The sequence below is a fragment of the Macrotis lagotis genome, chromosome 3 (genome assembly GCF_037893015.1).
Source record: "Macrotis lagotis isolate mMagLag1 chromosome 3, bilby.v1.9.chrom.fasta, whole genome shotgun sequence".
Taxonomy (NCBI): domain Eukaryota; kingdom Metazoa; phylum Chordata; class Mammalia; order Peramelemorphia; family Peramelidae; genus Macrotis; species Macrotis lagotis.
In genome coordinates, this window is record NC_133660.1 from 298,549,936 (window position 1) to 298,568,079 (window position 18,144).

Sequence of the window (18,144 nt, forward strand, 5' to 3'; positions counted from 1 at the left end):
CTCCACACTCCCTCTAAGATTGGGAAAGGGCTCCAATCACTCCAGAGAAAGTAAGCAAAACCCCCTATTGGTCAACCCTTGGAATTACTAACCCAAGTGAACAAAGCCTCTAGGATCTTCAAAAGCAAACCTCTGAAAGCCAGCCCCCCACCAAGACAAGATCATAGAAAGATGAGGAAAGGCCAGAGAGAAGGGAGATCCATGGAGACATACTTGGAATAACAGATTCTAACCCAGAGAGATCTAGCACTGCTGAGGACAATATGAATTGGTCTCCAGGCCAAAAAGACTTCCTTGAAGAAATCAGGAAGGAGATTAAAAATCAATCAGAAAAATTGGGAAAAGAAACTCAAGAGACACATTGCAACAAGAAAACAAATCCTTGGAAAATACAATTGGACAAATACAAAAAGAAAATAATTCTTTCAACTCTTCAATTGGGAAAATGCTAAAAGAAAATAATTCTCTCACATTACCAACTGGGCAAATGGAAACCTCCTTCAAAAATAGAATTGACAGATTGGAAAAGGAGTTGCAAAAGGTAAATGAAAAAAATCTTCTCTAAAAAAAAGAATGGAATCTGGAAACTGGTGACTTCATGAGACAACAAGATTCTATTAAACAAAAGGAAAGAGTGAAAAAATAGAAGAAAATGTAAAATACATCATAAGCAAAACCACTGACCTTGAGAATCAATCAAGAAGAGACAACCTGAGAATTTTAGGACTTCCAGAAAACATTGGAAAGGAAAAAAAAAAGCCTTGACTTAATATTACAGAAATTACTGTTGGAAACCTGCCCTAATATCATGGAACCAGAGGGCAAAATAGTTATTGAAAGAATACATCAATCCCCTCAGGAAAGAGATCCTAAGATGAAAACACCAAGAAATTTTATGGTTAAACTCCAGAACTATCAGATAAAAAGAGAAAATCTGGCAAGCAGCCTGAAAAAAACAATTTAAATACAAAGGAGTAACAGAAAGGATTACACAGGGCCTGTTTGCAGCAACATTAAGGGATGAAAGGGCCTTGAATGAGATATTCCAAAGAGCAAGGGAGCTTGGAATGCAGCCAAGAATCCACTACCTGGCCCAGTTGAACCTTCTCTTCCAAGAGAAAAGATGGACATTTAATGACCTGGGACACTTCTAACAATTCTACATGAAAAGACCAGAGCTAAATAGAAAATTTGGACATCAAACAGGATGCTCAAGAGACACATGAAAAGCTAAATACACACACACACACACACACACACACACACATATATATATATATATACATATATATATATATATATATATATATATATATATATATATATAAAGGCTAAAATAAACGAAATGTAAAAATTCAGATAGAAAGAATAATGATACCCGAAAAATTCAAAAGTAAATGTTAAAATATTATGAATATCAAAAAAAGCTGAAATGAGCAAATATGAGAAGACATTCCCAAACTGTGCCTTCATGGTATTAGAATGTCCTCAGGAGTTACTCAATTTAATCATGTATTAGTCTTTTTCTACATATCAGTTTTTTCTGCTCACATATTCCGATTTTGCAAGATATTACTTCTCTTATGAGTTGTTGCTCTGGCATGAGAATGAACATTAACAAGGAAGCATGGGAGCATGGAAAGATCTGTGTGATTAGATTTTGGAATCCATGAATGTAGTTTTTTTAAAAAATTTTTATTGATGATATATGTTTATTTATCCACCATAGTATCACATAAATCCCTCCCTCTTCCAACTTTTAATTCTTGAGCCACGCATATTGGTCCCTTCATTAAAAGTTGGAAAGTGACTCTTGAGTATAATAGTCCCCAAAGAACACAGTAAGGAAAGAAGCTTTTCTATTTAAAGGACCCGGAATCATTTGAGTTCTTTGTCACTACTTTTTGGTGTTATCAGGGACTGTTCATATTTAAAGGAAAAACCATAATGTAGTAAGAAAAGTATTGATATAGAGTATTTGAATGTGTTTCAATGCAATTCAATTTGTTTAAATTCCAAATATAATATAACTATAGTGTTGTTACTTTGGGGAAAACATTTAACTTGATTCCAGATTTCTTATTTCTATAATGGAAATATTGACACCAGTATGGGTGATAACACAACAATTTATGAGAATAAAGTGGAATAATATATTCACATACTATATGTATAGATGCATGTGTGAATAGATAGGAATATTTTGCAAATATCAAATCATTGTAACTATTAAATATTTTATTTACATATTTAGTAAACATTCATACATGTTTGTATATTTAATTTATGAAATTATAATTTATATAATTTATAATCAACTAAAGGAATGGATTTTATTTGTGCCATCTGACAAAGGTAAGAATTGTTTTATTGTCTTAAAATGAGTTTTTCTGATTAGATGAGTAATTTTATTATAAGATGTTATTGCAGCTATCAGACAGTTCTAAATTCTAAAATCCTTTTTAAGGATTAAAGGTAATGGGAACATTCATATAAAAGTCTAAAAGTAAATTCCTGAGCAAGAAAAAAATATCTTCCTTGTTCTATTAACACATATGGCTTGTAACTTTTGGATCCATTATCAATTAAAACAAGATCATTCCTAAGAGAAATTTATGGAGTAGTTCCCTAATCTGATTTAACTATATTAATTTAACTTAAAATGGGCAATCAATAATCTTGAATAATTTTTAAATATATAAATAATTGATTAAGATATAAAGATTCAAGAATATTTTTATCATTACGAGAATAATATGAATGATGAGAATAATGCAAAAAATATATCATTAGAAAACTAAATGAATTGGCAATGAAGAGGTAAGCCTGTATAGGACATATTTTATTCAACCTCATAGTTTACTTTAGGGATGGCAAAACCTAAACTACATACTTGGTGGCTGTTACTATTTTGGCCAACATATTCTCCCTGTGAGATAAGAAACCAGTTATATTTACAAAGTCGAAAAATAAGGACCCTTGGGTCAGAAAATCTGGGCTAATTCCAAATTGTCAATAAGAAATATGAATATAATAAATTATTGTTTTCTTATATTTGAGATTCACCAAATAAAACTTCCCTTGTTTTCTTTGTACATTATGAAACCCTGGACGGCGTTCTCAAGAAGAGACAGAGGCAGGGATCTTTGACTAGGTGTCTTCCATGCTAGTAAAATTAATTTCAAAATGAGATGTATAAGCACTGTTTGTGATCTTCCTAGGAGGTCATCAAAAATAAGAGATGTATTCAAGTATTAGAAAAGGGCAATTTTTAAATGATTTTTCAGGGGGAGGGGTTTGAAATTAATTCTAAAACCTATAAAAACAAGTGTACTTTTAGGGATGGGAACCTCTCCTTCGAACTATTAGAGTCAATAGTAGGTTCAACAGGGTTGAACTATTTTATAATTACTTTGGTCTAATTTTAAATATGAATAGTATTGATTTTGCACTGCACTCTTTTCTGATATTAGCATTTTCTTTATCCATTGCCCATAGGGTTTCCATTCCTGCTAGTCCTTCCTCACCATTGCCTCAGTTCTAGTGTAAGACAAAATCCATGGCTTATCCTAATCTACGTATTCTGTCCCATTATTTCCAAAGCGAACACTCATGTGATACTAAAAAAGAATTTCTGGTAAAGTGTTAGTGGCTAAAATAACTTAGGACTTCCAGAATGCTTTGATATAATGACTCTTTCTCCCCTTGACAATCCCTGCATTTGGTTGTTCTTGCTGTTGATGCACTTGGGATGACTTGCCTGTCCAGGGTCACAGAGCTAGTAAGTGTCCACGTCTGAGATCGAATTTCAACTCATTTCCTTCTGACTCTAGGGCTGGTATTTTAAATAAGGCTTTTGAACAAAAGGATGGATTTCTAAACCAAGAATCTCAAAATCAATCACGATGGGAAAAGTGGACGAAACATTTAGAGATATGATGGTGCTTCACTGTCCATGAAATACTATTCCAGTTAGTACCTACAATGCATACTATATACAGAGAACCCAGAGCTATGACTACCCTCCAGTGGTTTAAGGATTAGTTGAAGACAAAGACCTCAACAAGAAAAGATAAATAATGATATTAGATATCTTATAAAAACTTTAAAAATATAGACTTTAAGTATTTCAGGAATTTAAGGAAGGGTGAGCTCACTTTGTTAAAGATGGATTGGGAAGATGCAAAAAAGGGAAGATAAAATAAGCTATTATTTGAAGAAAAAAGTAGATTTTTATAAGCAGTGAACATACAAGAGAACTGTGTAATCCTAGATATGATAGATTAGAATCCAGTTATTTTTCCTCTGTCCTTAAACATTTCTAACTATAGCATGAGCAAATGTTTGAAAATTAAAGCACAGGTCTCTTAAAGTCTGTCACAATTAGGAGAAAGCATTATTCTACCACTTTTCTCATATTATTCTCTGAATAAAACTAAATGAGAAGATAAAGAGAATATATTATTTGAATATACAAAATATTAATGTATTATAATTTTACTTGACTATGATCTAATTCATAATTATGAATTGATTGATCCATATTTGATTCCAGGTAACCTATCAAAATGGAGGCCTTGAAATTTGAAATGGAAGTTTCTTATAATATATGATATTGGCAGAAGAATTACTGAATGTTTTTGATTTACAGAGAATTTTCTGATTTATCAAAATGCTATGTATAATTTTATCCATAAAAGCTATGTCCACTTTGCATACAGAATATCACAACAAAGAAGACATTCATAAATATAACCACATTGGAAATGATTTTCAATCATAAAATATTGGTTAAAAAGGATAATTTCAGATCATCTAATTTTACTACCTCCATTTTTTTTACAGATAAGCAACGTGAGTGCAAGAAAGAATAAATCATGATCTCATCCTGAATTCATCATTTCGCAAATTGAAATGCCAAGAATAAATGGAAGGAACAAATTTCACAGTTGTAATGGAATTCATTCTTCTGGGATTTTCTGACCTTCCTAAACTCCAAGGCTTTCTATTTGGTGTTTTCTTTGTAATCTATATGATTATTCTGATGGGCAATACTCTCATCATTGTCATAACCTGGGTTGATCCAGCTCTTCAAACCCCCATGTATTTTTTTCTTGGAAATTTTTCTTTCTTGGAGATTTGCTACACATCAGTTACTCTTCCCAGAATTCTGTTGAACCTTTTGACACATAACAGACATATTTCTTTTGTAGCTTGTGCTGCTCAACTTTGTATTTTCCTTATTCTGGCATTAACTGAGTGTTTCCTACTGGCAGTTATGGCATGTGACCGTTACGTAGCTATCTGTAAGCCTTTATATTATTCTCTTATTATGAATCACAAGGTCTGTTCCATCCTTGTGTCTGGTGCTTGGATAAGTGCAATCCCAGTTGTGATTATACTGGCATACCAGATTTTCTCTCTTCCCTTCTGTGGTTCTAACAAACTCAATCATATATTTTGTGACATCCATCCTCTGTTGAAGTTGGCTTGTGGGGATACTTCTCTGAATGAGCTATCTGTTTATATTAATGGTGTTTTATTTGGCATGGGTCCCTTTCTCCTGATACTTGTGTCCTACATAAAAATCATCACTACCATCCTGAAGCTTCCATCTACCATGGGGAGATCCAAAGCTTTCTCTACTTGTTCTTCCCACCTCATGGTTGTTGGTTTATTCTTTGGTTCTTCTCTCATTATGTATATGAGACCTAAGTCTATCCATTCAACAGGAATAGACAGAATTCTCTCAATTTTTTATACCGTTGTAACCCCAATGTTTAACCCTTTGATTTATAGTCTGAGAAACAAAGAAGTTATTTATGCCCTGAAAAAATTATTGCCTAAATGATAGAGATCATGAAGTATATGTTCAAACTTATTGTATATTTTGATATTCCATTTGTCTCATAATTATTATAGAAATATAAGTAAATGCCTTCTGAGTATGCTACCAAATCTGCATCATTGTCTCTAAGGAAGGTAAGATCCATGGAATACTTCCCTCCAGTAAAAAAAAAACCTTACAAATAAAGTTACTTGTATCTTTGTGTCTTCAAAAGACAAATATAACCTATTTTTAAAAATTGCACTGTTAAACAACTTCATTCTTCTTGATATAACTCATATTCTTGAGATAGCTCAGGTATCTATATTGAGCTCACAATTTTGAATTGAATTTAAAAAATCCTGAGAATACTGGTGGATTCTAATCAATATTCAAATGAACAGCAATTCCACTTTTTTCTCTAGACCTACACTGAGTATCTTTGCAATTTTATTTTATTTTCAATGGTTTGTCTTCTGACCATTTTATTATAGGCCTAATGCTCATGGTGCTAAGTTTCAGAAGATAAATCTAACACTTGAATAAAGGTCTAGATGCTAAATTTACTTTGTATTCAATATTTTGTCTTTCTTAGTTTAATTTCAGATAAACTGAAGATTGTCTCATTTCTTATCCTGATCCCATTTGGCCAATAGATAGTTTTGTTCTTTGATTAATTTCCTTATTTAGAAGAAATAAGTCAATTTTTGTTCAAACAATATACCTTTTCCATGTTATAAAATAGTGATTTCTTCCCCAGCAAATTCTCTTAAGCAATTCTATTACTTGTTGGAGTGTGTTAGATTATAAATAGCTGTCTCTAGGGCTTATAGAAGAAAGAAAGCTCATTCTGCATGAAAAAATAAAACGAAAACACACACAAACAGAAACAGGAAACTATGGATCATTATTCCATGCAAGAGTAGGTGAAGTATTCTTTTTGTCATCTGTAAAATGCATAATCAAAAGCATCATAGCGGTTGGGGAGTTTATGTCATTTGAAATTCATCCTATGTTGTAACAAACAATTACCTAGAGTATCTCTGGCAAATGGGCATTCTGGATTGACTTTAAAAAGTCTTAATATTCATCTCTTATTGGCCTTTCCTTTCACTTCTAGATGGCTCTTACTGATAGGAAATTTTCCTAACCTTAGTTTCAATCATCTGTTTCCTATCACTTATCCATGTCTTATTTTGGGGGGGCAAACGGATGACTTCTTATTCACATGACAACATTTTCCATATGTGAAAATGGATCTACTACCCCACACTCCCAAAATAATTTTCCCTTCTTTATATAGGTCAAGCATGCATAATTATCTAACTAGAATTTATTTGGAATTTTCTAAAATACTATTTACTATCTTCTCTTTCATTCTTGAGATGCTATGAAACCTGTCATTAAACTTCCTAAGAGAAGAGTACAAAACAGATAAAGACCCTCTGGATGTGGTTTGATAAGGTGTAATATAATGTTTTTATTGCTTCATAGGGCTCAGTGCTGAGACTCCTAGAACTTCAGTGTGTTTCAGGTTTTTTAGCTTCTCTTTGAGAATATTGATTCATATTGATATTGTAGTCCAAAGTCAACACACACACACAAGTATCAAGTCAATCCCCCCAAGTCCATATACACCTCCCCCCACACACACAAACTTTTTTTTTCCTGGAAATTTGTTTTCCTGAATCTTTAAGGCTTTATATTTAAAAGGCAATGATATATTTAGTCCAAACATCTGTTGCCAGAGGCCATGTGTGGGATGATACTTTTCAATAATGCTAGGATTTGAATGGAAAAAACTTAAACTGATTAAACTGTGATAGGATTTAGAACACAGGTATTGATCCTTAGCTACACTGTGTTTGGGAGAAGGGGAGGAGTCTCTATTAGTGTGCCCAATGTTAGTCCTAAACCAAGTGGACTGTGTTAGACTGAAGCACCTATATACACATCATGCACCTCCACACGGCGCATGTCTCAGGAAAGGACGGATCATTTGCTAACTATATTTAATCAAACTCGTGTCCTTGCTCCTTATTGTTTTCTACCTGACCTTCGTTGGATCTTTTCTTAGATCACTCTTCAGTCTCTAAACTCAACTGCACATTACTCTTTGAGGGAATGTCCTTTTATTCCCCTGTTTCTAGTTAATTATCTTGAATTAGTACTTCTTTTGAATTTTTTTTCTCTATAATAGGGACAAATACCAAATTTACACATACAATTTTAAATGTCTGTAAATTGATCTTAGAAGAACTTAAAGAAATTGTAATGATGACAAGGAAAGATGAAAAGTGACTGTGTTGTCTTCCCTCTTCTAATAATACTTGCCAACAGCTACTAATTCAAAGATTGGAAGATGACAATGTATAGTTTCAATTCAACTAGTTCATTTCATTAATTTTTTAAGTTATTATTTATTTATTCATTCATTCATTCATTTAGTCATTCATTCATTCATTTGTTCCTTTGTTTATTATTAATCCTGGTTACAAGATTATTTGTCCTGCTCTGGGGTAAATTGTTGTTGCTGCTGCTACTTTTTGTCTTCCGGAGGAAAACCAGGATATCAGAGAGGTGATACCAAGACGAGTATGTAAACTGAATAATTTGAGTGGAGGGGGTGCTGTGTGCTAAGTCACCAGCCGCACTTTCTCCTCCAGATCCATCCAGTCCAGTGAACAGATATGAATCAGGCTGACTGGAGATGACCCTGGATGTGAGGCAATCATGGTTAAGTGACTCGCCCAGGGCCACCAGTAGCTAGTAAATGTCAAGTGTGACGGAATTTGAATTCAGGTCCTATTGACTTCAGGTCCAGTACTCCATCCAACAGGTCAGCAAGAAGTTTTATTCTCTGGTATTTACCATTAGCCTTCAGGTGGAGGTCATTCCAGTAATGACCACCCATCCGAGCGAGACCAAAAAACTTGTGCAGCAACAAGGGAGGGGAATAGAATATATATAAGGAGAGTTGACAAGAACCTAAAACTTCCTTAGAGACCTTTCTAGTATTTTAGATTTCAAAGAGAACCATCCTTCTACAATATTATTGTGCTTGGAGGTGGTATTTTTTTTTTTTTTAGTTTAAGTATAAGAGCAGGGCCAGTACTGTTTTCAAATTATAAAGGAGGCAAATCTTTTTTGGAGTAAGGAGGGCAAGACAAAGTCTTCCTTCCAAAGTCTCAAGAAGACATATTTCATTCCTTAAAATAGCTAAGAAAAATAGACCTTTGCTCAGGAATAGTTGTAAAAACTCAAAGTAATTATAAAACTTTGACAATAGCAATAAATGGAAAGCAGGAAAAGGATTAATACAAACACTCTTCCCTTGTAATTAGGATTTCTTGCCACTCTTTCAAACAGCCATACTACATTTCAAATTTCGTGTGCTACTCTCTCAAGATCTATATTTGGAATCACAGTGGAGACAAGGCATATAAAAACATGTGTGGAACCAGAGGTTAGACACGTTCAATCTTCATCAACTTTTCCTCTCTGACCCACAGAAAGTAAGATTCTTTTGACCAATAGATGGGGGGGAAACAGGAGGCTACAGAGAGTTGACCTTGCCTGGAGTCTCACTCATAAAGCTCCCAGTGAAGAGTGAGGAGGTAATTCCAGTGGAGAAGTGATCTGATATCCCTTTCACAAGTGGCAATGATTGAGTAATCTCTAATGATGGGAAATGAGGCTTAGAGACCTTAATATGGAGCCTTACCGGCTATTCAAGCCCACCTAGACCAAGGCCTGAACTTTGAAGATACTACAGCAAACACAGAGGAGAACAATTCACATGGAAATGTAACCTCAAAAAGATTCTTTGGCACTCACAAGCATTAACAAGCAGGGAAAAAGTGTATTACTGACAAATATCTTGCTATCATCAAAGGACTGGAGAGGTTGTTATGGGGCTAAAATAAGATAATATTTTCTATGTTTTCTTTTCTATGTGTTTTTTCAAACCTTAAAACATCATTTAAATGGCAATAAATAAGTGAAAAAATAAACAAAAAATAAATGAGGACAAAAATTAAAAACAAGTAATTCAAAATCGGATATGAATGTGATTTTATTAGCTGTAATACATTAAAGAAATTCACTACCATTTATTTTGCCTCCATAATCAGAGTAAAACTGGGAATGTTGAAATAAATTTGAAATCTCCTCCATAAGCTATTGTCTTTTATTAGAAATTGAATGTTTGAATGTAGGGGACTATTTCACATTTCTATCTGCAGAGCAACATTTTCAACAGTGCTTTGTACTTAAGTAATTATAGTATTTTTATTCATTCAATTTTAATTTAGTTGAAAAACATATTGAAAACAAAGGAATGATTCATCAGAAGTAGGTTAGGTTGCTAATTCAATGTATTAAAATGGAATACATTTTCAGTTCTAGAATTAATAATAATGAGTAACAAATATGACAATTCTTTACAGCACTTTTAATACAATATTAAAGCAATATGATGCATGACCTTTGATACCCTCATTATTAAGATAAAAAACTGATTCTTTAAGATCATAGTTATATCTTCATAGGCACATAATTAGTTAAAAGCAAAATGCAAACTCAAAACTGACTCTAAGCCCTTGGTAATTTCCATTTTGAAACTGTTTTATTAATGCATTTTTAGAACATTGGATTTGGAATCAGAAAATATAGCTTCTCATTAAAAAGTGAAAAGTGATGTGGGAAAGAAGATATCCCTACAGAATAGAGCAGAAAAAGAATACTACTTAATGACTTGTAATTGATTTGAACAGATTTTTTTCTTCTTTTTTTTTTTAAACAGTAAAGATGGCTGGTTGGTTCTAAAACTTTTTTTTGGTTGTGTTGCTTTTTCTCTTAATACTTGAGTTTAAAAAAGGTATCTGGTACTGCAAAGAAGTTTGAAAACAAGACAAGAAAGATGGGGCTTCAAGGTAAGTATATTATATTTGTTTAAGAAAATCACCAAACTTTGTGTGCCAGAGATAACTCATCTGCATAATTGACATAATAACTCTAGGACCAACTTTCCAAAGTTATCCAAAGAATTAAATAATCTGCAGTTTCTAAAATACTTCATAAATCTCAGAATCTATAAAGATTAAATATTATTAGCAGTAATATTAATTATAACAGTATTAACATATGGACATTTTGTTTTGTGTCTTCGTGTGTGTGTGTGTATATGTGTGTGTGTGTGTGTTTGTGAAAGAAGCAGCTAGAAATTATTTTATCCAATATAAGGAAGGTATACATGATCCTTTTTTTGTGTTTGAATCTAACTTTGTCTCTTGTATGGATTTTGCTTGCCATTCAGTTTGTCTCTTTTTCATTTATGACATACTGACTCAAAAACATAAAGAAAAACCATCCCATCAAAGTGTGATAAAATTTTTAATGGCAAAGTAAAGCACTAATAATTTTAATTTTTACATCAAAATTTAAAGATTGTGTCTAGTAAAAAATTCAATAAATCTGTAAACATTTAGTTATATAAAAGATAGTTATAATAATTGATTTTATCTCATAATCATAAACAACAAAGTAAGTTAAATAATATATCTCTCCTGTAATGACAAACACATTAAGCAAATGATTTAATCTCTCTGGACTTCAGTTTTAATAAAATAAAATCAATGGTATAGATGGCACCTGAGGTCTTTTCTAATAATAAATCTAGGATACTATGAGTCTCTCTATAAAAAGGACAATTTTTTTTTTGCTTTGTTGAAACTAAAACAAACCAAAAACCCTACAGCATTTTTGGAAGTTTTAGATTATCTTTAGTTCTTTGTCAATATGAACAATACTTCTAAAACCATTAATAAATTCTGAAATTTTCCTGGAGAACTGAAAGTTTAAGAGATTTTTCCAGTTCGCACAGTCAGTCTGATTCAGTTAGAACTTGAGACTAAAACCTGTCTACTTAAAAACAGAAGAAAAGAAAAATAGAAAAGGAACAATTTCAAGAAGAAATTGCATTTCCCATAGAAAATAAATACCATTTATAAATTAAAATGCATTATCCACTGGTATGAAAACATGACTTGTTATTCAAGTGGCTTTCAGTGCTTTTTGTCAGTTTTATTTTGTTTTGCGTGTGTTTGTGTGTGTGTGTGTGTGTGTGTGTGTGTGTGTGTGTGTGTGTGTGTGTGAAAGAAGCAGCTGTAAATTATTTTATTTTGTTTCTAACTTGCTTTAGCTACATCAGTCTAAAACTTCATTCTGGAGAAATCTTGTCATCTTAATCTATACCAAAAGTAGAAAATGTTAAAGAATTAGCAATGATGCAATTTGAGTTAAATTGGACAAGAAGAGTTTCCATGAAGATTTTCCTTTGATGGTAAGGTTATTGCTAAAAATTTGTGTGCCAACCAGAGTGCTTGAGGTTTTGGATGAGAACTCAAAAAAATAATCACTTCCTTCTTTCAGGTGCTGGGATATATGAAGTACTAAGCCTGGTGTCAGAATTATGAGTTCAAATTTTGCCTAGATTTGGTATTCTAGGATAAGGCACATATCATCTAACTTTGCTCAATTATAAAATAAAGATATTACCTGCGACTATCTACTAGAGTTGACATGAGTGCTGACGTGAGAATAAAAAGGCATATTTTCTACAAAGTGTTTAACCCGCTACCTGCGTAAAATAAAAAAAAAAATTATTTAATTGCTTTTCCTTTCTCCTTTCTATCCTTATCTCTCTTTTCCTTCCTTTCTTTTTTTTTATTTCTTTCATTTTTTCTTTCTCTCCTTCCTTCCTGACCATCAACATGATTAATCAACATAAATTAACCAATCAATCAAACACCACTATCACTTCCCCAACAATAGCAACAAAACACTCATTTTTTTTATGGAAGATATGACATTGGTTAATCTAACAAGCTATCAATTTCACAATGAAGATAGGGACAATGTTGAGATAGAACTTAATGCAGAACACTAACACATTAGACTGGAATGGGAAAGAATACTCTGAATGCTCAGGTTTATTTTATCTTATTTTTTATTTTTTTTCCTTTGATGACTTTAATTTCGATATCCCCTTAATGCATCTCTGACTTGTTCTGGTATTCCTTTTTTCTTTATTAGAATTTCATAAGTATAAATTAGAATAATAATATACAAGTGCTGAGTAAGATTTTAGAAAATAAAATGGTAGGGCTGGAAGTGATCTATAGTGTAGGAAACTAGGAATTAATTTTAAAAGAAACATTATGCAGTAAAAGATTGGATATTTAATTTGGAAGTACCTTTAGAGATTATCTAATAGTACCTATTCTATTATTTTAACAGATAAAGAGACACTGAGATTTCAAAATATGGAGAAATCATCATAGGTTGGAATAGCAGACATGTAAGTAGATTCCTGAAGATAATGAAATATGCAATGACAATTATATATATATATATATGTATATATACATACATACATATGTATATACATATTTAGTTTGTGCAAGTCAATAGGGTTAAGTGGCTTGCCCAAGGCCACACAGCTAGGTAATTATTAAATGTCTGAGGCTAAATTTGAACTCAGGTACTCCTGACTCCAGGGTCAGTGGTCTATCAACTGCACCACCCAGCCTCCCCGACAATTTTATATTTTATGAATTTCTCAACTTTTTTTGCAAGGCAAATGGGGTTAAGTGGCTTGCCCAAGGCCACACAGCTAGGTAATTATTAAGTGTCTGAGACTGTATTTGAACCCAGCTACTCCTGACTCCAGGGCCGGTGCTTTATCCACTGTGCCACCTAGCCGCCTGCTTCTCAACTTTTAAAAGCTTTTTTCATATAATTAAAATTAACTCTTTAGAAGGAATTAGAAGTTTTAGTTGACGCTCTTGTTTGGAAAGATTTTTATGTAAATAATAGAAAACAGATCCCCCATAAATACATACATACATACATACATATATATATATATATATATATATATATATATATGTGTGTGTGTGTGTGTGTGTGTGTGTGTGTGTGTATGTATGTAAAATACATTCATATAATCAAATATTTGTTTATATATATATTGATTCATGTATTCATCTAGCTATCTATTTCAAACTATACTGAAACCTGAATAAAATAAGATAAAAGTTAATATTTTCAACTAAATACACATATTTACTCATCTACCTCTTCTAAAAGAATTATTCTTCTCCCCTGGTCATTTTTTAAAATTTTTAAATTTAAGGCAATGGGGTTAAGTGACTTGCCCATGGTTACACAGCTAAGTATTTATTAAGTGTCTGAGGCCAGTCCTCCTGACTCCAGAACCACTGCACTATCTCTACCCACTGCTCTATCCCCTGCACCACTTAGCTGCACCACCCTCCCAGGTGAAGTCATTTTAAATCTGGTTGTAGATAAAACATTTTTTGCACTTTTTATTAATGTTAAAATTAAATTCAAAATTGGAAAAGAAACATAAGGACATTTTCATATACAAAAATAGAACACAAAAAAGAGAATTCATTATAAAATAATAAATTTTCATTTCAAGAAAATCAGTATAAGAATACTACAAAATGTTTTCAAAGTCCTCCAGCTCTTTTGTCTCCTAGACTTTCTTTTCTTTTCTGTTATGCACATCATCCCTTTTTTCCCTTTCCTCCCCCCTCTCCATACACACTCACACACACAGCTATCCATAAAGATATAAATATTTGTACAACTGTTCTATGCATATTTCCACTTGCCATATCTTTCTCTGCATGTGGAGAGCATCTTCATTCACATGTCTCATCTTTCCATGTTTTTTTTGTAAATCAATCAAACCACCTTGTACTGAACCATAGCATTATTACAATACAATCACTTCCTAGCTGAGAGACTGATACTAAATTTTGTTTTTTTTTTCTTTCCCAGTATTATACATTTCATGAATTCTTGGCAACATAGGTTTTATTTGTATGAGATAATATTAATTTAAAATAGTTGAAATGATTCACTTTATTCTTCAACAATACTCGACTTTAAAATATTGGTAATTACAAAAACTGTTGAATCTCCTTAATGGACATCTTTTTCCCCCTTATTTTTTTAATTCCATATCTTTGTATTTTCCAAACGAACTCTATCTTTTTTTCCTAACAGTGTATTTTTTGAAAAGCATCATTATGCAAGGTAAAGTAACATACTTGTCAATTTGGACACCTTGTAACTTTTGTGAGAGACTAAAGTATCTCAACTTTTTCCACAATATTCCATTGAATTTCCTGGTGAGTCGAAATAGAATACTGCATATATTGATCTAGTTCTATTGTCTTTTGATTTCATTTTCTTTTTTATCATTGTGATCATTGTGTTTATTGTTTTCTTGCTTCTGACAATATTAAAGAAATTCCTGTTTCTGCCTATGCATCTGAATCATTCAAAAACATATTTCATTAGTATTATCACTGTTTATTGATCTTGCAAAAACAAAAAATCTCTACAATGAAGGAAAAATCCATTCATTTTTCTCTTTTTTCTAATATAAAATATTTGGCTAACACTATTGTGTATATGTATGTATATATATATATATATATACATACATGAATGAGTTTTAATTACTTATTTCTATTTTTTCTTTCTTCAAAAACAAAAAAATCTAATGATGTCATCCATATTAAGAGGTATAGAATGATTGAATAAGAAGTAAATATACTTCCCAGATACTCTGCCCTAATTATGGCATACCTGGTATGTTGTATTTAATTCTGGTTCCCAAAATTAAGAGAGGAGAGATAATCATATAGCAAAACGAGGAATGAAAAAATGAGGAACAGAAAATAAGGGGTATTGGAGAAAATTAAGGATAATTTTTATTATTTCAATGTTTAATTTGTTTTCCAATTATATACAATAGAAGTTTATACCTATCATTTTTTGGTAAGGTTTTGAATTTTACACTTTTTTCCCCTAGTCTCCCTTCTCTCCCCCCCCAGCAAAGAAGGCAATCTGATAATCTTTACATTGTTTCCATGCATGCATTGCTCAAAACTGAATGTGTTGAGATAATAAAGCATATCCTTGAGGAATAAATAAAATATTAGAAATAACAAAATTATGTAGAACACAACTTTTTTAAAAAAACTTTAAAATTGACCAATTCTTTGGGGTTTTTTAAACTTCACAGTTCTTTCTCTGGATATAGATGGTATTCCCCATCACAGATACCCTAAAATTGTCCCTGATTATTGCACTGATCAAATGAGCAAATCCATTAAGGTTGATCATCACTCTCTTGTTGTTGTTATGGCATATAATACTATTCTCGTTCTGCTCATCTCACTCAGCATCAATTCATTCAAGTCTTTCCAGGCTTCTCTGAAATCCCCTCCCTCTTGGTTTCTAATAGAACAAGTTTTTCATCACATCACATACATATACCACAATTTGTTTAGCCATTCCCCAGTTGATGAAGATCTTATTTACCAATTCTTTGCCACTACAAACAAAGCTACTATGAATAGTTTTGTACAAGTGATATTTTTAACCATTTTCATGATTTCTTCAGGGTATGAACCCAGTAGAGGTAATGCAGGATCCAAGGGTATGCACATTTTTTAATTCTAAATAACTCTCCAAAAAAGGTTGGATCAGGTCACAGTTCCACCAACAATGCATTAGTGTCTCAGATTCCCCAAATTCCTTCCAAAATTTAGCATTGTGCTTTTTTAATCATACTGGCCAATACGAATGAAGTGGTAACTCGGTGCTGCTTTAATTGACATTCCTCTAATTAGTAATGATTTAGAGACATTTTTCATATGACTATTGATAGTTTTGATTTCCTCATCTGCAAATCGCCTTTGAATATTTCTTGACAATTTGTGAATTGGGTAATGGCTTTTATTTTTTTTAATTAAATTTGACTTACTTCTCTATATATTTTAGATTTGTGTCCTTTGTCAGAATTACTAGTTGTAAAAATTGTTTCCCAATTTACTACATTTCTTTTGATCTTCCGTACAGTGGTTTTGCTTGTGCAAAACCTTTTTACTTTAATCAGAAGGAACCAGTTTCTATTTAATGTTATTCTCCATCTTTACCTTGATCATAAACTGCTTCCTTTTCCATAGATCTGACAAGTAAACTATTACTTGTTCTCCAAGTTTGGTTATAATATTGTCTTTTATGGCTAAATGTTGTGCCCATTTTGATCTTGGTAAGGGGTGTAAGATGTTTGTCTAATCCAAGTTTCTGCCATACTAACTTCCAATTTCCCAACAGCTTTTACTGAAGAGAGAGTTTTTGTCCTAGAAGCAGGGCTTTTGGGGTTTATCAAAGAACAGATTACTATAATCATTTCCTGATGCCTCTTTTGCACCTAGTCTATTTCATGGATCCACCAATCTCGTTTTTAGGCCAGTACTAGACAGTTTTGATGACTGATGTTTATAATATAAAACTTTAGTCAGGTTAAGTAAGCCATTTTCTTTTGCTTTTTTTAAAAATACCTTGATATTCTTGAATTTTTGTTTCTCTATGTGAATTTATTTACAGTTTGCAGTTTTTTTTGTAACTCAAAGTAATTTTTTGAAGTTTTATTCTTCAGGCACTAAATAAGCAGTTTAATTTAGGAAGAATTGACATTTTTATGATATTAGTTGGCCTATCAATGAGCAGTTGGTATTTTCCTGGTTATTTCAATCTGATTTTATTTGTGTGTAAAGTGTTTTAGAGTTGTTTTCACTGAGTTTCTGAGTCTGCCTTGGGAGGTATTTTATATTTTCTGAAGTTACTTTAATTGGGATTTCTCTTTCTAATTCTTGCTACTGTATCTTGCTCGCATTATATAGAAATGCTAAGGATTTATATGGGTTTATTTTATATCCAGCAACTCTGCTAAAGCTGTTAATTGTTTCTGGTAGTTTTTAGATGATTTTTTAGGATTCTCTAGGTATACCACCATGTCATCTGCAAAGTGTGAGAGTTTTGTTTCTTCCTTCACAAATTCTAATTCCTTCATTTTTTTTCTTCTCTTATTGCTGAAACTAACATCTCTAATACAATATTGAATAGTAGCAATGATAAAATTGGGCATCCTTATTTCACCCCTGATTTTATTGGGAAAGCTTCTAGCTTATCTCCATTCTGTATAATGCTTGTTGATGGTTTCAGAGAGTTACTTCTTATTCTAAGGAGCAATTCATTTATTCCTACATTCTCTAGTAGGAATCCATTTATTCCTCTAGTCTCTAGTGGTTTTAGTAGAAATGGGTGCTGTATTTTGTCAAAAGCTTTTTCAGTATCTATTGAGATAAGCATATAATTTTTGGAGATTTGTTCTCGATATGGTCACTTATATTGACAGTTTCCCTAAT

The 18,144-nt window shown here is 32.2% G+C and overlaps 1 protein-coding gene across 1 annotated transcript; it reads left to right on the top strand.

Moving 5' to 3' along the window:
* The first annotated feature begins 4,915 nt into the window (after positions 1 to 4,915).
* On the top strand, positions 4,916 to 5,851 carry LOC141516892 (olfactory receptor 10AG1-like). Its single transcript, XM_074227849.1, has one exon. The coding sequence runs from the start codon at positions 4,928 to 4,930 to the stop codon at positions 5,849 to 5,851; it is 924 nt and encodes a 307-aa protein (XP_074083950.1). The 5' UTR covers positions 4,916 to 4,927.
* Positions 5,852 to 18,144: the final 12,293 nt, after the last annotated feature.